The 21951-nt window shown below is 39.9% G+C and overlaps 1 protein-coding gene across 4 annotated transcripts in view; it reads left to right on the top strand.

Moving 5' to 3' along the window:
* The window catches only part of LTBP1 (latent transforming growth factor beta binding protein 1), a 196196-nt gene that overhangs the window by 13721 nt on the left and 160524 nt on the right, over nucleotides 1–21951 (top strand). For all 4 annotated transcript variants that reach the window (XM_069852452.1, XM_069852451.1, XM_069852454.1 and 1 more), the window contains exon 3: nucleotides 2637–2925. In XM_069852452.1, coding sequence (XP_069708553.1) covers nucleotides 2637–2925 — 289 coding nt within the window. The remainder of the gene's footprint in view (nucleotides 1–2636; nucleotides 2926–21951) is intronic.

The following is a 21951-nucleotide window of genomic DNA, read 5'->3' as shown; positions in this document are numbered from 1 at the left end:
GTCAGTGAAATAAGAATCTTCAAGTCTATTCGGCTGAAAAAAAAAATAGTTTCAATACAGGTTCTATTTTCAGCTGCATATTTTTAAATTCATTGAAACCTTATTAGGTTCACTTTGATAAGTGGAAACTTAAGTTTTTTATTAGGCTTCTGAAGCATAGCTTTTGTTCTTAACTGTAAGAAAAAGAGAGTGGCAGTTTTCTCAGGGCTGTTATTTTTTTGCGTGAATTGTTATTTCACTTTTGATAGTTAGGAGATACAAAATGATCAGTGTTGTAGCAGGCTGCATATTTTGTTACATCGACTTTTGGGGTGGTCTTCTTAGCTTGCTGCTGTGTTTGATTTTTGTTTTTTTCAATAACTGGTTAAGAAGCCTGGGGGTTAATATAGATGCATGGCTATAAATCTCGAGAAATATATGTTCAGTATGGATGTTTTTTAATGATGTAAAAATGAGACTTTTGAAAATCCCAATTTTTTTTCTTTCACAGAAATTTTTATGTGAAATTTTTATGAAGCACTCCCAACTGTTCCTAAATTGTTTCACTGTGGTCTTTGCACATTTTCTGCAGATGACCCAGATGTTGGGGTCACTGTTCTGGTCTTAGGGTCTCTCCAAAGCTAGTGAAACTTAATTAGGATCTAAGGCTCCTGAATCTGTTTTCCAAAGATATAATTAATTTCAGTCATGTGCATATAAGGAAACTTTTACTGTTTGTAGCAAAATCTAGTAAGGCACAAGCAAGAGTCGGCTTGTGTATTACCACATATGCTTGTTTTAAGTCCCCTCTCAAGTTCACAGTGAAAATAGTCTTTGGTCTTCCAGCAGTCAAAGACAAAATACAGTTTCAAAAATAAACAGAAATATAAGTAGCCAAATGATTACTTTTGTTGCCAGGGATATGCAGTTAAGCTAGCTTGGCTAAGTAGTATTGAAAAGGAGAGATGTTGCTGAACAGCATAAGGAAGAGAGAAGTGTATGTGAGGAGAACACCTTGCAAAGCTCAAGTTCAAGTTGAAGGGCAGTTCTGATGTTGTGTACAGTTGGTGACAAGATACGTCTGTGTCAGATGGTATTACCAGTTGATAGATTAGTCCTCCAAATTAACACAGTTCCACCCTAATAAGTTATTTTGCATATATGTCTGTGTGTTTATTTTTATGTATAAGTCCAGGGTTTAAAGCTTGATTGAAGTTCCAAGTACTCCAGTTTCTTTGGAGCAGGGCTGTGGACTGACTCTTTTTTGAAAAAATAAAATAATTGTGCAGTTTGATATACCAAAATATGGTGCACAATCACATGTTAGAGTTTAAGATGGGTTCTTGCCTATTTTACTAAAAACTATCATCTTTACGATCTGGTATATCTGTGTTAAAAGGTCTTTAACAATATTAAAAGTATGCTTAGTTTGAAGGAGTGAAGTAGCTCAGCAGTGGTTCTTTTTATAAATGCTTAATTGTATGCTATCTCTAATGGGACTAATGAAGATATTTTGATAGCTATTTTAATTAGACTTGTGTTTTACTGTTAAATTGTATCCAATGGATAAGAGAATTAATTAGTTATCTTTGTATTATTTTAATTTTCTCTAACTACAATAGCATTGTAAGTTTAGGCATCCAAAATAAATACTAAAATTAGGCATACCTTTGCAGTGTTATATATACATACAAATAGCAACTGCTTTTTCTTTTTTCTCTTTTTCTTTTTTCTTTTTTGGTGGGATTTCATTTTTCTCAATGTTTCTTGCTTATTCAGAATAGAATTGAGTCTGTGTTAACCACATCTACAAGCTAGGAGTTGGGTTGAAGCTAATGATTTGGACTCCCTCTATAGTCAGTGTATAGAGCTGCTCAAATAGCGTAGTTAATCCAATCTGCATGCAGGTATCTGAATGAGAGTTGTCTTGAAGAATTTGATCCCTTTTCACTGGTAGTACAAAGGATGTATAGAAGCTGGTTCAGGGGAGTCGCAAGCACCACTGCTTCTTCAAAGAATGCAACCCCTAGGTGTAGCTGTGTCTGTATAGCAGCGGTTTGTGTCTCCTTTTTAATGCTATTACAATGGTGGTATTGAAGGGAATTTCATTTGGGCTGCAGAGGGGTGGGGGTTGAATCATTTCACACTTCTCTACATCATTTTGGTCATCTATAATACGACTGAAGGATTCCTTCTAGGTACCTACGAAGGATCTATGGTTTTAAATAGTAATAGAATAAATCCAAGCCTGGATCTGTAGTAAAATTCTATAAACTGCATAATATCTTTTCATTGAATGCAGTTTGGTTGTTACAGTATGGGGAAGGAGGATGCAGGAAGGAAAGTACAAAAGGCTGCTAACAGGAAAATATAAAATAATGCTATATTTCTTGATTTTGAACTTGTGTGTTTCCAAATTTTTAGTTCACAGGCATTTTACTTTTTGAGGGTGTTTGAATATTGTGCATGTCTTATGTAGGAAAGCAGTAACAGCTATACCAACTTATATGTGGTCTTGTGGAGCTTAGCTTAGCTCCCTCCTACTTCAATTAACACTAACAATTAACACTTTTTTTTTTTTTTTTCAATTGTGGGGAGGGTTTGCGTTTTCCTTCATGCTTTGTTTCACAGGTACTTTTTAAAATGTCTTTTCTTAGCTAACTGTGCACCACCATGCCAAAACGGAGGGATGTGCCTGCGACCTCAGCTCTGTGTGTGTAAACCAGGAACAAAAGGTAATTCCTGTGAGGATACAGTCACGCAAGACACATCTTCCACTGGAAGCCGGAGTCCTGTTGTTCCCCCGTGGCCCATACCCCAGCAGGCTGCCCAGCAGACCTTCTCTCAGAAGGTGCAGACCCCGTTGAAGGTTGGCCCTATGACTCAGATGGCATTCACCATCAAGCAGAAGCCTTCTGTTGGGTTACCTCAGCAAATACAACCACAGTAAGTGTTTCCTTTCCTTTCAAAGGAGTCCAGTATGGTACATTTATAAAACATTTTTCCTTTGCAAGTGTTTTCAAATCATTGTACTTGGAAGCTTACACAGATTTTCTAAAGAGGTTTCTATTCTAACTGTCAGACTGTAGTGGATTTTTAAACTTTGATTACCTATGAGCCAGATCTCCTCACCTGAACAAAATATCCCTTAGTATTGGTTATCTTTATTTTCATTAGAATGACAATGCTGTACTCATTTGAGAGGAGTTATTCTTAACGTTTAGTAATGACTTTTTGCACTTAGCCTGGAAGAGTCTGGCATGGAATTTCAACACCTTGCATAACCAAGGAGAGCAAGATTTGGTGTTTGTGTTGCATTCTTCCATTTGCATTATATTTTCTATTTTCAAATAAGCATGTGTAGTTTTACTACAATGGATACTTCTGCTTGCTTGCGTTTGAGGTTCAGGTTTGTTTCTGCCTGCCATAGGTAGAAAGAAAACACTCCTCTTGTTGGAGATTATTTTTCTCTACCTCTTCAGTGGCTGGTGACTCAGCCAGACTTTGATATTACTTTCATTAGTTAAAGTTCTTCAAGTGAGTCTGAAGCGTCTGTAATTATATGTTGTTTTTATTAATATGCTACCTGATTTTAGTATTTTATGGTACTCTGAGCCCAGTTTCATTCCCATCTGTGAAGCAAGGGTTATTGAAGCAACTAATGTGGAGGGAAAATTACCAGTAAAATCAGCAGGCTTATTTCTGCTCCCTTCAATGCAGACCAGCAGGACTGCTAATTCTCAGCACCTGGCTACTCTGCTTAGCCCCACAAAATGCAATATAGCAAATCCGTACAAAGAGGCCAAACAATTTCTGTCTTATCAGTACTGGTTCCTGTAGAGCGTATTCTGTGTCTTTCTCTTTCCTTCTTCCTTCCTCCACACAGAAGCATTCTCAAGGAATTCTTCCTGTTGTGTGAAAGGCCAGTTATCCAAATTGGGATGTAAGATATACTGAAAAAAAAAAGGAAAAGTTAAAAAAAAGGAGAAAAGAACATGGTTTGTTCTTAACTGAAAAAAAAAAAGTGTCCTCTTCCAAGCATTCTGAAACCATGCTTAGAAAGCTTGTGGATGCCCCTAGAGAAGACTTATTTGCCATTATTCCTGGAAAAGGAGAGTTTAGGGGTAAAAAGTTGTATGAAAAGAGAAGATGATAAACTGGTATTCTTCTATGCTACTATGACAGTTGCCAGGCTATGATGCTCAGAGTGTTTTTAGAGGGTGCCTAGAGCATGTCATGCTTCACAAAAATGTGTGTTTGTTTACATGAGAGAACATCCCAGATACAGAGATGCAAATGTAAGAAGTAACTTCAGACTAACAGTTATCTGCTATGCAAAATGTCTCTGCATCCTTCCATAAACAGTGTTAACCCAGGTGGACTCAGTTGTTCATGTGACCCTTCTCAACTGAAGGATATTCTCTTACGTGTAAAGAGACCTTTTCAGGTAAATAGGACTGTAAGTCTTTGAGGTCACATAAAGATAAATCTATTTCAGCCAGCTTAGTAACAGAGTGTGAAAATGTAAAACTGAGCCATTGGAGTCATAAGAAAGCCAGCCTACAGCTTTGGCAGGAGCCAGGCATCAGAGTGGAGGATGGAGAGGAAACAGGCTGTTTCACAAACTAAAGCAGTTGTATAAAGTGCGGCAGCAGAAGGTTGACGTTTAGATACAACTATTGAAATGAATGCTAGCAGTAGTTCTCATGTAGAGTATTAGGACAATTTACAGGGCTGAGGAAATCCTTCTAAGGTCAGGTCTCTGCCATTGACACAGAGCAAATGGGCTAGTTCCTGCTTCAATTCCTCTTTGAATGTCTTGTGTTCTTGTTTGTTGCGTGAGGCTGCCCAGATATTTTTGGAATGGCTTTTTTCTGTTCCCACTCCTAGAAACATAGGGAAGGATATGGCAGGAGTGTGATCATCGATTATCAGTGGGGTTGATGTGCTGATCTAGACACTGCTGCTATGCAGAGCTGTCAAGGACTGGGGATAGTCAGGACAGAACCCAACGTGGAATACCAAAATAAGTTCCTAGAGAAGGGTTGTCTCTTCAGTGCTTCTATTTTTTCTGTTTTGCCATCCTATGTCATTTTTTTCTGTTTTGAATATGAATGCAACTTTTCCAGCTTAAGTCACTGAGACGTATTCTTACATGTTTTCAGAGGATCACAATGGCAATGATACTTAGAGAAGCAGAAAATTCATTTATTTCTTCCCAGAGATCTCTTTTTAGAATACAGTGCTGAACAGAAGGAAACCTGGAGAGAGATTAATTTCCTGGAATATCCTGGATTTAGAACACAGGCAGTTAGCACTAGAAAAGTCTGTCATAGCCCTGGGCTGAAGATGGATATTATCAGGTACAGGGTCTCATCTCAGAAGAATGTTAGCAGAAAATGTAGGTGGCTGTAATTGAAAACAAGTGGTGTCTCAGACAAAAATCTGCTTCTTATTGGAACCTGTTGGGAATTCTGATCTCAATAACAGACATGCTTTGTGGTCCTGAATTCCTATGATAGCTCTTCAGTAACTCTGGGAGTCCCTTTCACATCTCATTCTCTCACTTGTTGGCAACAGTATAGCTCCAACAGCCTGATTTTTCTGTATTTACCAGCTGTGGGAGCAGAATTTTTTTATTTAAAGTGAACATCCTAGTACAGTTTTGGAAATGGTCACCAGAAAGAGGAGCAGGATTAACTAGCTGGAGCTCAAAACACGCTGATGTGTCACAGCACAATTCCTTCAGCCTCTTCTGGAGGCAGTTGTTGATGAAATTTGAAAGTTTGCTTTTTCATTGCATTAAACAAAGCTCTTGAAAGGAGAGGTGGATGCACAAATTTTAGGTGGCAGATTTGGGTTTACTGGTGTGTCAGCATCTAGAAATGTTTCTTTGGAGGGCCTCACCAAACCAGAGTTCCTGAATCACTGGGTCTCATCCCATGTTATTACAGGCAGGTGTATCACCTGCTAATTTTAGTGTACCTATCAACCTGTGTCTTAAAACTGGTTTACTGGTTTGTTTTTTTTTTTCCTTCTGTTCAGGATGTAGTATCTTTTCCAATAGTTCCCTAACTTTTTGTGCATTTATGTGAGACTAGTGTGAATTTAGATCGGGGGAAAAAAGCTTACTGAAAGAGGAACTGGGCATGCTGATGTGACCCTACTGAAATCAACTATATGGTGGTTGTAATAGAAAGTGGGATGTATTCTTTATATAATCTCTTATTGCAAGTTATGGATTAACATATATATATATATAAAATCTGTAAAGTTTATTGATTGTGTGATGTACAAGCACTTAGCGGAGGTTTACTGCAAAATCTGAGAGACTGCTCTTTTAGCTATTTCTTGTCCTGTGTACTCATTCTCTTTTGTATCTTTAGTTGCATGTCATTTATTTTTTAGGAAGCGTGGTTCTAAGATGTGATGACTGACCAGGTGATGGTCTAAAAAAAGGGTAGAGAAACATTTTTTCGAAGGTTAATAACTACTGTGAAAGTAAATATTTCTGGTGGACATCCATTTTCATCACTGTTATGATAGATAATTATTTTATAATACTAAAGATGTACAGAGAAAGTCAAACTTTACTGCTTTTTAGTTAGAAGAGCCCTGCACTTGAACCTGTGATATCTGTTTAAAAATACATTATGGAAGGTCTTGGTGGAATACTGGACTTCTGTCCAAAAAGACATAGAATCATAGAATGGTTCTGGCTGAAAGGGATCTTAAGGATCATCCAGTTCTATGGACTTGTTAATTTTTTTTAAAAATGAAACTTTTTTTAAGGAAAGCAAAGACTTCTGGGTAGTGTTCGTGTTCTAAGCATGATGCTTCTAAGCATGGAAAAATTCAGATTGGAAGAAGAAACAATCTAGTCCAGCCCTCTGCTTAAAGTGAGGTTGCTTGGCGCTTTGTGCAGTTGAGCTTTGAATGTTTTCAGGGCTGTAAGGTTGGTGATCTCACAGTGTCTCTGAGCTCCTGTTGCAGTGTCTGACCTTCTTTGGAAAAAAAAAAAAAAAGTCTCATGTAGATGAAATTTCCATTGCTGCATATTGATTGTTACCTTTTGTCTTTTTGCTGTATACCTCTAAGAAGTCTGTGTAGTCTCAAGAGGCAGCTGTAGATTGCAACATCAGCCCTTTGAGCTGCCTAGTCTTAAGAGCTTGAACAGACTTACTTCCCTCAGTCTCTCGCCACACGCTATGCACTCCAGTCCCTGACAGGCTTGGTGGCAGTCTGCTGATCTCAGTCCACTGTGGCAGCTTCTTGATTTGGGGAGACCATAACTGAACACAGTACTCAACATGCAGTCTCATGAGTGCCAGATAAAGGGAACAATCATTCCCTTGATCCGCTTGGCTGTGCTGTTGCTAATGCAGCCCAATAGATGACTCTCATTCTTCACGGGGGGTCATACTGCTTACTCATGTTCAACTTGTCCACCAGGACCCCCAGATCACTTTTTGCATGGCTGTTTTCTAGCCATTTCAGTGCCAAACCTGCACTGCTGCACAGAGTCGCTGTATCTCGTATACAGGACTTTGTGTTTGCCTTTGAGCTTTATGAGCCTGTTTCTCCAGCCTGTAAAAATCTCTCAGGCCTCCGGTGTAACAATCACTCCTCCAAACTGGAATTGTCTGTATAATTGCTGAGACTGCATTTTTCTCCTTCTCTGGGTCATTAATAAAGATGCTGAACAGTATTGGCTCCAGTATTAATCTCTAAGGAAAACAAATAGTTACCCACTCAGCCTCCTGTGAGTTGTATTTTGTGTCACTGAATACCAACTATTCAGCCAAGCAGTTTTTGCACCCAGTTTATAATCCAGCTATCCATGTTTCACCAATTTTTACATGAGGAGACAGCTGTGTGAAACACCTTGAAAAAGTCAAGGTTAAAAAGATTCATTGTGCACCCTTCCTGCACTGAGCTAGTTATCATGCCATAGAAGGCAAACAAAACAAATCAAAACCACTGCAATCCAAAATAAAACTAGGAAGTCTGATGACTTCTTAACTTCTGAAATTTATTGTTCAGTTGTTACATTTTCTGCTGGTGATACTTTTTCCCTTCAAAGCTAGCAGCTTGTATGAAGCACTGCCTTCTTTATTCAGAAGTAGAGACCATCTCTTCTTTTGAGCTTCGCAGGGGAGCTGGAAGCAACTGAACTGTAATTTGAGTAATTGGAAAACTAATAGTGTTTATTCTAGGCAAAATATTCCACATTCAAATTCTTAAATGTGATTTTTCCTGTTCTTGGTGCAACTTGGGGTTTAAGCCGTATTAGGCATCTGTATGTGTACTCAGAGCTGATACACCTAAGTGTGTACTTAAGCATTTTGAATGTATAGAAGGGTTTGATCAAATCTTTGAGTTGGCTGTGACTACACTGTTAAGATGAAACCATAGACTGTTAGCTTTGGCATCAGAGCTTTTGTCTGTAAGTCGTGGACCATTAGGTTCTGCTATTCTAGATCTCAGGGCCAGGGCTATTTGATTTATTCTAATAAAAAAATGTCTAAATCCTATGAGCTTGTATCAACAACCATGTGCTTTGGAACATGGAGGTGTTACTGCTTCTCAGGCTTCAAAATTTAACTCTAGCGGTCAGAGGTGAGGTATTCCCTGCAGTCCTTGAGTTTGCTGCATTGTGTCAGAGAAGTGGAAACCTGGCAGTTCCGTCTGTGGTGTTAAGCTGATGACTGTGTACCTTCAGTACAGGCTTCTAACATATAATGAACTCGCAGTGTGCTTACAAGTTACAGGTTCACTAATATAAGGTGGCTCTAGGGAGAATCAGGAGGGTTAATTTTCCATTGTGAGCTGTTTCGGTGTGGATTCTGAGGTACCTTTGCACAATGCTTTTAACAAGAGACATGCTGCAGGGTACCATAGTGTACCCTATCATCCCTCAGATTATTGATTTCTTCTAATGGAATTTAAAAGTTTTTATGCAGGTCGGTTATACGTATTATTCTGTAAGGCACATTCCTTTTGAGAATGTCAATGTAGCCTTCCCTCCCACAATCCTAGCAAACCGAGTGCAACTCCTAACTAACGTGTCATCAAGTTATTTTCTTTGAGTGATACACTAGCATGAACATATTCCAGTATGTTAATAACAGCAAAATAGAGACATAACGGTTCAGGCATACTCCATGTGTATAGAAATTATTGCCTCTGCTTTTGAGGCACTGCTTTTCAGGAAAGTAATTTATGTTTAAAATTATGCTGGTGCTTTCAGCTTAGTTGAAAAGAAGGCTGCAAGCCACCATTTGAAACCAGTGTTTTAATTTTTTTTTATTTTTTTTCCTAGCTTTAAAAAACCCACATGCCTGGCCATTCGGTCTTTGCATGGGAATGTGTAGTGAGGACTTTATGAGGATTTTTCAATGTCATTGGTCACTGTGTTTTAAATTTGTATGTTTTCCTCCAATGTGGCTTTTTCCGGTTTTTATTTTTTAAAAATTCTACTAGTATCGTACCTTTTATCATGTATCATCAAGGAATTATTTCAGGAGATGTTGGTAAGCAATCAGAACAACTTTACTTCTTTCCAGTGATTTGTTGGGGACTGAAGGAGCACAGCTTTTCGTGGATAGCACGACAGTGTGCTTTTAGTAAGCAGTATTTGTATTGTTAAAATTTGGTTTGACATAATGCTGTTGTCACACGGTGGAAAGTCTTTGTAGACATTCAGAATAGCTACTTTTAAGAAGGTTGCACTATTAGCAAATGTTTGTGATACCAAGGTAACTATGCAACATTTTTATACTTAGCTGAGACTTTTTACCCAAAGAGGTAAGGGTAACCTGCAGTAGTGATTATAGGATGTGGATGAAATTTAAAAAAAAAAAAAAAAAACCAAACAAAAAAACAACAACCCCAAGCAAACAGCATTGCAAGTAGCCACTTCCCTTGGAGCATGTATGGTCAGAAAGGTGATGGGAATTGTTTTCATGTCACTCAATTCCCCCTTCTTTAGAGCTGTGAGAATAGGTCTTAGTAGTTTGATTTGGAAAACTAATGTCTATTGTCAAAATACATCTGTATGTTTAACTTCTGAAGGAAGAAAAGCAAAGTGAGAATAGAGTTTGTTGCTGATTTCAAGTATAGAAAAATGATTTCACGATATTCTCTCTTTAGAAAAATCAAGGTGTTTTTGTTTAGTGTTGTAATCATCCAACTGACTGGGGACGTTTTCCTCTGTTTTAGATATATCGGACTTGGAGAAAAGGCTTACTATGTTTGCAGTACTACTATATCTTACTGTATCTGCCTTCAGTTTTCTTATCAGAAATCTTGCTTCGTATTTGATCTTCAGCCTGTTAAAAAAGTTAGCTGGAACTACTAGCTGATTTTGTCTCTTGGGTATCAGTAGAACTTTTGGCATTATCTTAATAATTCCAGTCTGTATTGAGAATTTATTCTTAATAACCTTATTAAATAGATAACAAAGACACAAAGAACCCTCTTCAGGGGGTTTACTTAGTCTTAGTGTTTGGCTAGTGTAGCAGATAACTAGATGCTTCAAGAATCTTTGTTCGGAGAATGGAGTGTGCTGGCCTTAGACAATTGCAGATGTATGTTCAGGATGGGGCTTGTCTGATTAATTACAAATGCCTCTCTGATTTTTCATCTATGAATAGCCTGTTATGCTCATAATTTGGGATCCCCAAGAGACGTATACTTCATCTCTAGCAAACTTAATTTCTTCTTTGGTGTTAGTCTGGATACTTCACTGAGATGCAGACTTTTTCCTACTAAGGAGCACTTTACCTAAGCCCCATAAAGGTTACATCTGGCACACAGCCTTGTACTTTGATAAACTCTTCTCAGGAATCCCAAACGAATGTCTCAGACAAAGTGTAATCAGTTACTAATCTAACCACTGCCAAGGAGGTTTATTACTCCTGTTGTCTTATGTTGAAGTTTGAGTGTTTCTGTTCATTGGTATCTGGTGAGAGGCAGATTATCTCACAGGGCCTTAGATGTAGTAGAGGACCCGAAGAGGGACTGTCTTCGTACATGAAGCAAAGGACCTGCCCTTATTCGGAAGGGACTCTTTATACATGGTGTGTTAGGAAAATAATTACCTCCAGACTACTAACTCACTGAAGCATTGTAATTATTGAAGAGAATTTCTCTGTGCTTGAAAACAAAAAACCCATCATTTCTACCAATGAGACACGGAATTTCCAGAATTCCAGGACAAAGGAATTATTTACAATGAATAATCATAGAATCATAGAATAACCAGAGGAGGATATTAAAAAGAATTCTTTGTCAGTTTGGATGCTATGATATATGATAATTCAGGCTTGTCAGGGATTTTTATAAGCATTTCAAAATTGATTTAAAGGAAAATACCACTTTTGGATATTTTGTGCATTGCTATGTTTTCTGTTTTATTAAAAAGACAACTTAAGACACGATTCTATAAGTTCTGTGTCAGGGAAATGATTTTCAAAGCTAAAATAGTCTGTTAAAAGGAGATAGACAATACTAGTACATACTATTAAGTCATTGGGCAGTAGGTGGCAAGCTTTGCTTTTCTTTCTACTTAGGATTTATTTTCTTATAGCAGAATGCCAGGATTTTGTAAAAGGTGGCTTGAATTTGTTGGAATATGTCATTTATTGGCAGCACATTTTTGTGAACCATCTACTTTGTTCATTGTGTATAATCATCTTTCTATTGAAGCCCCTCTTCAAATGACAGATGTTCACTTATCGATACATGTGAGCTCTGTTGTGTTCTCTTATGGCTTCAGTAGGCAGATTGCTAAACACAGGTTAAAAACAAATGACTTGCAGTCGCAATCAGTCTCAAATTATTTGCGATCCTCCTGTTCCATTTCTGTTGCGGAACACGGTACAGCAACACCCTCTTTTATCACATTATTTTCCCCAAATGGGAATTGCATTTCTAGCTCTGCAACTAATAACTGGAAAGGAAAAATAACAGTGTTTGTTTTGCCTTTCTCTTGATGAGTTGTGTCCCGTTCTGTGTCTCAGTCTGTGTGTTCCTACCCGCGCTGCCCCCCACCATTTTCCTCTTGAATTTCTATTCAGGTATAGCCTTCCTCACAAACCCAACCTGCTCTGCTGGTGCATTAAGGTCAGACATGGGGACAGTAAGATGTCTAAGGGTGTGTAGAGAGGACAATGTTTGAGTGCTTGTACTTAGGTACAAATGTTGTGGGTGACTGTTAACACACCTTTTCCGCTCAGACTTCTTACCTAGAGCCAATCACCTGGCACGCAATGAATTAGCATCCAGCTCCATAGGTGTACCAAGGATATAGGGGCACAGCACCTCTCCTCCTGGAGAGGTTGTCCAGCTTAGACTGTCTCAGCTGTTCTCCAGAACACGTTTTTACCTCTTAGCCAAATTGATTCTTTGTTGGGTTTCCTAATAGTGAGTGAGTTAGAGGTTTTTCTTGCTTTGCTATTCAAGTTTTTAAAAACGTTTGGTTTGGATTTAAAAAAAAAGTTATACACCTCTCATTCTCTCTCACTGTTGTGCATGCACTTTATAATAATTGGTCTTAGGAAGATCAGCTGCCTTGGATCTTCTTCATCCCAAACTTAAACATATTAATATAGATAGCTATTTAATTATGCAAGCTTAGAAATTCTAAAACAGAATTGATGGGGTTTTTTTCTTACTACAGCAGGGCATTCTGCGCAGGGGTCTCCTTATGTAGAGACCACATAAGAGTTTGCATTTTCAGTGCTGAGGTTTTGTGTCCTCACACTATTCCAAATGAAGGTCAGAAGCTTTTTAGGCCTAGTAATGTGGTTCTGAGTGGTTAGTGGTTAAATTAATTGCTGCAGCAGTACTAGGCATACATAAAGGATCTTTGGCATCAATTACCAGTAAGTTGAGACTAGTGTTTTAAGATTCTGATACTGAGCTATGCTCGCTTCTGTAGTCTTTGGCAGTGCTATTTGTGTGTGTGCTAGAACAACTGGTTCAAAGGTAGTTACTCATCTCCATGTGCTGCCAGGCACTGAATCAGCCCTCAAGAACACCTCCATTCATCATTTTAGGGGAATGTAGTCATCAGGCTGCAGGAGCTGAAGTCACTGTTTAGTTGAAATGGTCTTCCTCTGCACTGGGATCGTGTGTGTTGGCAGGGAACGTGGAGATGATTTTTTGTTGACAATATAAGTGTTAGTCCTGGTGTCGTTTTTGAACAGTGCTGGTGCACGCTTCAGTGCTAGTCCATAAGTTAACACGTAATATGTAGTTACCTCAGTTGGATTTAGTATTCTTGCTGTTAATTGGGTTGTAACAAACCTTGGTCTAAAGACCATAGCCCCACTTAGGCATGGTGTGAAAGGTGTGAAGTGTGAGTTTGTTACAAAATAGGCTAGTGATTTGATAGATCCTTTTAGGTCACAGTGGCGTGAGAAGTGGACAGGTTGTTGTGGCAAACTGCCTTGAGGGAAGCCTCTAGTGCTTTGGTGGACAAAGTACAATCTGTTGTTACGACAGTTTTGTAAGAACTTTTGGATGTGAACATTTATGACTTGTACCACATCCGTTTTGGTTGAAATATTTGGGGCTGCAAGTAGCCAGTTTACTTACATTGAGATTTCAGCAGAGACTCCTTTTGATGGACTGGAGCTAGATGGATGCTGGATGAGGGAAAGGCTGTGGATGTGGTCTTCCTGGACTTCAGTAAAGCATTCTGCTTCAGAAACTGTCAGCCTCTGGCCTGGACAGGCACACACTCTCCTGGGTGGAAAACTGGTTGGATGGCCGGGCCCAGAGAGTGGTGGTAAATGGTGTGAAATCCAGCTGGAGGCCAGTTACAAGTGGGGTTCCCCAGGGCTCAGTGCTGGGTCCAGCCCTGTTCAATGTCTTTATCAACGACCTGGATGAAGGCATCGAGTGCACCCTTTAGCAAGTTTGCAGACAACACTAAGCTGGGTGGAAGTGTTGATCTGCTGGAGGGTAGGGAGGGATCTGAACAGGCTGGACCACTGGGCAGAGTCCAATGGCATGAGGTTTAACAAGGCCAAGTGCCGCGTCCTGCACTTGGGGCACAACAACCCTGTGCAGTGCTACAGACTTGGAGAAGTCTGTCTAGAAAGCTGCCTGGAGGAGAGGGACCTGGGGGTGTTGGTTGACAGCCGATTGAATATGAGCCAGCAGTGTGCCCAGGTGGCCAAGAAGGCCAATGGCATCTTGGCTTGTATCAGAAACGGCGTGACCAGCAGGTCCAGGGAGGTTATTCTCCCTCTGTACTCGGCACTGGTGAGACTGCTCCTTGAGTACTGTGTTCAGTTCTGGGCCCCTCACCACAAGAAGGATGTTGAGGCTCTGGAGTGAGTCCAGAGAAGAGGAATGAAGCTGGTGAAGGGGCTGGAGAACAGTCCTTATGAGGAGTGGCTGAGAGAGCTGGGGTTGTTTAGCCTGGAGAAGAGGAGGCTGAGGGGAGACCTCATTGCTCTCTATAACTACCTGAAAGGAGGTTGTAGAGAGGAGAGTGCTGGCCTCTTCTCCCAAGTGACAGGGGACAGGACAAGAGGGAATGGCCTCAAGCTCTGCCAGGGGAGGTTCAGGCTTGACATCAGGAAAAGATTTTTCACAGAAAGGGTCATTGGGCACTGGAACAGGCTGCCCAGGGAGGTGGTTGAGTCACCTTCCCTGGAGGTGTTTAAGGCACGGGTGGATGAGGTGCTAAGGGGCATGGTTTAGTGTTTGATAGGAATGGTTGGACTCGATGATCCAGTGGGTCTCTTCCAACCTGGTTATTCTGTGATTCTATGATTTATTTACTGGAGCAAAAGCTTTGGTGTGTCTCTTGCTTCCTGCACTAGAACCGTGAAGCTCTAAACTGAAGGACAACTGCTGGTCACCACAATCCCAGCTGTGCCTCTTTATTGCTTTGAACAGCTTTTGTTGTTATTATATAATGCCTGTTTGGGAATTCCAGCTGTTGCACACATGCAGATCCTTAACAAGAAGCTAACTCCCCCTCATCCCCCCTTTTGCTATTTCAGCGGCTTTTCACTGCAGAGTATGCTTTGTATCATGAAGTATTTTCCTTCTGTTGCACCCTGGAGGGCTGTATCTGTAAATTTTTTTGATGGACTGTTTAGAAATCCAGTGAATTCCTAAATTGGATTGTCTTTTGAAGTGCTTCTGGAAGTGAGATTAGAAAGAGATGTAACCCACAGCTGTACATTTGGAACATTTGGAATGGGAATTCAGGTGATGAAGACTGAAGATATTGGGGTTGTAAAAGGAAAAAGAGGTGTATAAGCTGTGGGGTATTTTTTTTTGTTTCCCCCCTCTTTTCCTCCGATCCTGTGCTAAATTCTGCTGTTATTGGAAGAGTAGAGGGGGAACTTCTAATTCTGTGGGCAGTGCTCCTGGTGGGGCAATTCCAGAGTTGTCAGTCTGTCAGTCCTTTTTGTAATAGCTGGTCTATTTGGAGGGATGGCATTTCATCCATTTTTCGGGTTCCTGTTGGAGAAGGGAGACACACGCTCTTCATAGATACCATTTCTGTAGTTGGGATGCCATTTTTTGCTGGGGGAGCAAATTTTACTTCTGTCTGCTTTGGCTGATCAAGATCTTAAGAGGACATAAGCACTTTTTTCAGTCTTCCTGCCACGGTACCTTTAGGCACTTAACGTGCCTTTGGAGAACTGTTTGTGTGGATATTGCCATTTCTTCTTGAGTGCTCTGCTGTCAGCGCTCTTAACTCTCCCTGCATGTGGAGTCCCTCAGCCAAGTGAAAGTACTGGTCTCGCTGTTATGACTGTAGTATTTCCTGAAATACTTGCACATTTCATAGCAAAGCTCCGTCTAGAGCTGTCATAGGGGTTAAACTTCAGCCTGCTGGATTCTTTGGTGGAATTTCAAGGTAAGGAGTGTAACTGTGTAAAGACTACATAGCTTCTGTAATGAGTGCTTTAATTTAATCCAAAGGTAAGATCTAGCAGGGCCAGGTAAGTATGGACAGAGACCCAGCATTCCTTTAACTTATGCTCCATCTAGGTTGCACTGTACAGGGTAGCAGGATGTTGTCATGTTATCGTGTGTTGTCATGTAACATGAACTGCAGCTCCTTTTTCTTCATGATGCGTAGTTAATTCACAGCAGAATGACATGTTATAGGTGCTCTCTACTTAATTGATATTTACTTGTATTGTGTTGCCGTTGCTGAAAATGAAACAAATTCTCTATAAAAATGATCTGGAGGAGATATGGTGGCTGATTCTTGCTCATCTTCTCTTTCACATTGGGAAATCTCTTCCTCTCTCGGAGCTCCTCTTCTTTCATTCCTACTTCGTGCAATGTGTATTTGGCTGGTATGATCCTTACACTGGAATTTCTGCCTTGCTGTGTATTTTTTAGTGTTTCACGTGGCAAGATTGGAATCCTGGCAGAGGTCTCTAGGGCTTGCACTGTATTACATTTAGCTTCTTAGTGTTATTACTAGTAGTATTTGCTGTTTGTTTGCTTTCTAAGTCTATTTGGCTTTTTAAAAAGCTTAAAACAGCAGCTATTGTTAATTATTGTACTTTTTTGTAAATGCTTTCAGGTAGCTCTTTCTGAGAGCAGCCATTTTGAAGTTATTCATAGTAAACAAGGGTGTTCTAAGAAATGATAGAGTTTACAATTGTTTTAAAACTAGCTGTGGAAACAAGCAGATGATTCTTGATTTAAAATGAGCATTCTTTGCTTTCATTGGCAGTGCTCCCTTCTTGAAAATGTTATACTTCATGGGCACTCTACAACATTTTCAGTTAATTTAGTTTTCTTTAAATGGGCAAAATATTCATCCTCATTAAGATATGCTAAAGTTTTAAAAGACAAAGATGCTGTTTGCTTGGTTTTCTGTGTTTATTTTTTTTAAGTTATGTGATCATAAAAAGAATCTTTTTTTTTCCTCTTCCAAGCTGGAAATGTTAAAATCCATTCCTTTTCAAGTCTGGCAAAAGAAAGTTTCCTTCTTGAAACAAGACCAAGTGTGCCAAGTTTCATCTTTAGTCTTTCAAGCTGAAAGATTCTTCTCAACAAATGTTACAAACCATGTTCTGAATGCTGAGTTTTGTGTCCCTGGGCTTCAAGGTGCAGGGTTTAGGAGGTGTGACTTTCAGTTTGTTAGATTACAGTGTAGACAATGCATCCCTAACACAAAAGTTTACATGTTGCCATTTTACTTAGATCACGACTTTTTAAAAAGTATTTGAATAGTCAGATTTTTTCTCTTTTGAAAGAAAGGGATGTGGGGAGATTCCTCCAGCCCAAAAGAATGAAACCAGAGAGGCAATAAAAGCAGATGATTGCCACACATTTTGGTCTTTGGTGGCAGGACTGTTGTAGATACAAACTTCTGTGGGAAGGCTTTTTAAATGTTTTCCTTCCCACAAGTACAGTTCAAAGTCAAAGTTCCTTTTTGATGCTGAGAGAGGTAGGTTATAAGCTCTGTTCATAGCAGTTGTTAAGTTGCTTGACATAGAATCATAGAATAACCAGGTTGGAAGAGACCCACCGGATCATCGACGTATTGATCTCTGTGTTGCTTTACTCAGTTTGTGCCTCTTAATAAAATTCACGAAGTTTTAAAATACCATTGACCTGTATTGGAAGTAGGTGCTATTATGATTCAACATCTACCTGGTATACAGATTATAATGCAATTATAGTAATTGAAAATAGTTTGAAAACATTCCTAACTATATAGAAAACAGTATATATATGTTGCTAAAGTCTTCAGCTTCTTAACATCATAGTGCTTGCTAGAAAAGACCTATTTTTAGAGACTTTTAGCATGCTTGGCACAAACTTTCAGAAGTACTTTTTCAACTGAACCCTTAAACACGTGCTATGAGGAACCATAGCTGATTTTGACTCTGTTTATGTCAGTCAGGTAAAGAATTAGTTTCAGATTCAGTTAAACTGTGAATTGCAGTGATTGTCTTTTGAAAATATTTATTTTTAATTGTCAAACTTGTTACAGAGAATTGAAATAGTAATGTGTGCAGTTGTTATAAAAGTCAAGTGTTAGCTCTTGCCTTTCCCTTCCTGCTTGTCTTCCTTCCATCCCTCCTATGTTCCAGTGTTTCACCATCCTCATTGTAAAAAAATTCTTCCTTGTATGTAGTCAAAATCTACCCTCTTTAATTTAAAACCATTACCCCTTGTCCTATCACAAGAGGTCCTGCTAAAAATTTTCAACCCATCTTTCTTATAAGCCTCCTTTAATAACTGAAAGGCCACAATCAGGTCTCCCTAGAGCCTTCTCCAAGCTGAGCAGCCCCAAGCGTCTCAGCCTTTCCTCACAGGAGGGGTATTCCATCCCTGTGGTCATTTTTGCAGTCCTCCTCTGGACCCACTCCATGTCCTTCCTGTGGTGAGGATTCCAGAACTGGATGCAGCACTCCAGGTGGGGTCTCACCAGAGCTAAGCAAAGGGGCAGAATTGCCTCTCTTGGCCTGCTGGCCATGCTTCTTTTGGTGCAACCCAGGATACACTTGGCCTTCTGGGCTGTGAGTGCATGTTGCTGGCTCACGTCCACCTTTTCACCCGTGAGTACCCTCAAGTACTTCTCTGCAGGGCTGCTCTCAATCCCTTCATCCCCCAGCCTGTATTGGTACTAGAGGTTGACCTAGGTGCAGAATCTTGCACTTGGCCTTGTTGAACCTCATGACATTCACAAAGGTCCATTTCTCCAGCTTGTCCAAGTCCATCTAGATGGCATCCTGTCCCTCAGGCATATCAACCACACCGTTCAGCTTGGTGTTATCTGCAAACTTGCTGAGGGTGCACTCAATCCTGCTGTCTATGCCATTGAAGGAAATATTAAACAATGCTTGTCCCCATACAGACCCCTGAGGGACACCGCTTTACTAATAGTACAGTCACCTATCAATATCCTGAGCAGGATGATTTGGCCATTTCCCTGAGAAGAATTGAAACTGATCTCAAGATGGCATGCTGCCTGGCCAGCAAGTACCAAAGAGAGATCGCAGGATTTCTGCGTCTTCTAGTCAGGTAAAAGGGCAGAACTAGGGCCTTTGTCACTCAGACCTGTAGTTTGTGGTGTGCTTACAGCATTTGTTCATTGCTCATGTTGTATGTGACCAGGTATACGTGTAAGCCTGGAGAAGAGAAAGCTCCAGGGAGATCTTACAGCAGCCTTCCAGCACCTAAAGGGGGCTTACAGAAAAGCTGAGGAGAGACTTTTCACAAGAGCTTGTAGTGATAGGACAAGGGGTAATGGCTTTATCCTGAAAGAGGGTAGATTTAGAGTAGGTATAAGGAAGAAATTCTTTACTATGAGGGTGGTGAGGCACTGGAACAGGCTGCACAGAGAAATTATGGAGGCCCCATGCCTGGAAGTGTTCAGGGCCAGGTTGGATAGAGTTTTAAGCAACCTGGTCTGGTGAAAGATGTCCATGCCCGTGACAAGGAGGTTCAGACTTCATGATCTTTAGGGTCTCCTTCAACCCAAACCAGTCTATGAAAAGAGCATTTAAAGAACTGGAGATGAGCAGTGACTGTTCCATCTTTCACTCTTTGTTTAGAAGTAGTGTGCTAAGCCCAGGGGTTCCAAATAGCTATGCCTTTTCATCATTAAATGGTGTGTAAAGGCAGGTACCTGTGGTATTTATTGCTGGCATTTCTAAAAATAGCACTGAGCAGCGAGCCCTGCCAAAGGACTCAAAAAGTGTCAAGAAATACCAGGCAATTACAGGAATGTTTAAGTGTTGGAAACAGGAAGAATGTGCTCCATATCATCATAATTCAAGGTAGTGAAGTGACCTGGAAATGTGTAATGTTATTTTTCACAATTTTATCCTCAGCTTTCTGAAATCCTTGTTGCTTTACTAAGGGAGAGGAGGATTTGCTTCATGCAGAACCAAGTACTGCAGAGTTTCTGCAGGCTGTTTGGATGTGGGGTTAAACACAAGCCTCAAAAAGATTTGTTTGGCAGCAATGCTAGTTTCCAAAAGTTCAGTGGAACAAGTTTTGCCAGGCTGCTGAGGATGTGTAATTCACAAACTAGCTGGCACCACAGAACAGGATATTTTCAAAATACAGGATTTTATCAGCGCTTCTGAGATACTACTGAGTAGTTTTCATTTATTAAGGATGGGGAGTCATCCAAAGGGGCCTGAACAAGCTGGAGAATTGGGCCTGTGTGAATCTTATGAGGTTCAACAAGGCCAAGTGCAAGGTCCTACACCTGGGTTAGGGCAACACGTGGTGTCAGTACAGGGTGGTGGATGATGTGATTGAGAACAGGCCTGTGGAGAAGCACTTGGGGTTGCTGATTGATGAGAAGATCGACATGAGCTGTCAATGTGAGTTCACAGCCCAGAAGGTCAACTGTATCATGAGCTGCATCAAAAGAAGCTTGGCCAGCAGGTCGAGGGAGGTGATTCTGCCCCTCTATTCCTCTCTGGTGACGCTCCACGTAGAGTATTGTGTCCATTTCTGGAGTCCTCAACATAAGAACGATATGGAACTGTTGGAACATGTCTAGAGGAAGGCTACAAGGATGATCAGAGGGCTGGAGAACCTCCTATACAAGGACAGGCTGAGAGAGTGAGGCTTGTTCAGCCTGGAGAAGAGAAGGTTCCAAGGAGACCTTATAGTGACTTTCCTGTACCTGAAGGCAGCATACAAGAAAGCTGAGGAGAGACCTTTTACAAAGGCACATAGTGATAGGACTAGGGGGAATGGCTGTAAATTGGAGAGGGGCAGATTTAGACTAGACATGAGGAAATTCTTCATGATGAAGGTGGTGAGGCACTGGCACAGGTTGCCCAGGGAAGTTGTGGATGCCCCAACCCTGACAGCATTCAAGGTCAGGTTGGATGGGGCCTTGAGGAGCCTGGTCTAGTAGGATGTGTCCCTGCCCATGGCAGGAGGGTTGGAATCAGGTGATCTTTAAGGTCCCTTTCCAACTCAAACTATTCCATGATTCATGATTCCATTCCTACCGTGACAAATTATCTCAGTAGATTTTCTTTGGAAGATGTATGTTTTACTATGTGCATATGGTTGTTTGATCTGTTTTGTGATTCAACATGTATTAGCCTATGCAAATACTGTAAACAATCTGTTTTATGTTGGTTTTGGCAGTAAGTTTGATTTGAAAATATACTGTCAGTCATTTGATTTAAAAATACAAATTTAGATTTGTTTTATAATTAAAGTAAATTTTAGTAACAGAATAATTTTGACTTTTTTTCTTTACAGCCCAAACTATAGCTATGTTAAGGATGATTTTTCAGTTCTGTGACTGCCATTTGAAATCTTGTTTTGATTTTTAAAATTCTATAAAAGAACTCATCCCTGTAAAGGGAAATGCTACACTCAGTTTTCCATTTTTCATGAAGTTAACAAACCTGGATATATTGTATGCTAGTTAAAACGATATCATAAACAGATGAATTTGTAGATTCTGAATGGCATAGCTGAATAGTTTTGTTGTGGAAGGTACATAAATGCTGGGGTTTTTCCTTCTTCCCCCCCCCCCCCCGCCCCCCTTACAGAAAATAAAAATCAAGAATGGTATGTCATGAAAGCCTTCTTAAAAATAAATATTAAAATAAATTAGGTCCTTTTAGGAATTTTTTTTTTAACTTTATCTTTCTAGGTTACTGTGGTGCTTCAGCAGCTTTGACAAAATCTGAATATATGTATGTATATTGATCATATTCTTCAATTAAAAGTGTTTACTTTTGTAAGTGATGGTGTGTGTAGTTCATTAAATTAACAGTATGTTATTTCCAGAAGCACATTCTGCTTTTTTCTGGTTTGCTGAGCAGTCACTGGGTGTTTTAAGATAATTTAAATTAGATTAATACGTTTAGTAGTTCAAGCATGTATTTTTTTGAGCTTATTAATGAGGAAAGAGAAAGATCTCTAGCAGAAACTTGAATAACAAAGCATACAAATCAAAAGAATGTGATGAGAAGCTTCTAA

The sequence above is a fragment of the Phaenicophaeus curvirostris genome, chromosome 2, assembly GCF_032191515.1.
Source record: "Phaenicophaeus curvirostris isolate KB17595 chromosome 2, BPBGC_Pcur_1.0, whole genome shotgun sequence".
In the NCBI taxonomy this organism is placed as follows: domain Eukaryota; kingdom Metazoa; phylum Chordata; class Aves; order Cuculiformes; family Cuculidae; genus Phaenicophaeus; species Phaenicophaeus curvirostris.
Note: the sequence above shows the minus strand (reverse complement) of the source record. Positions and strands in the feature narration are given on the sequence as shown.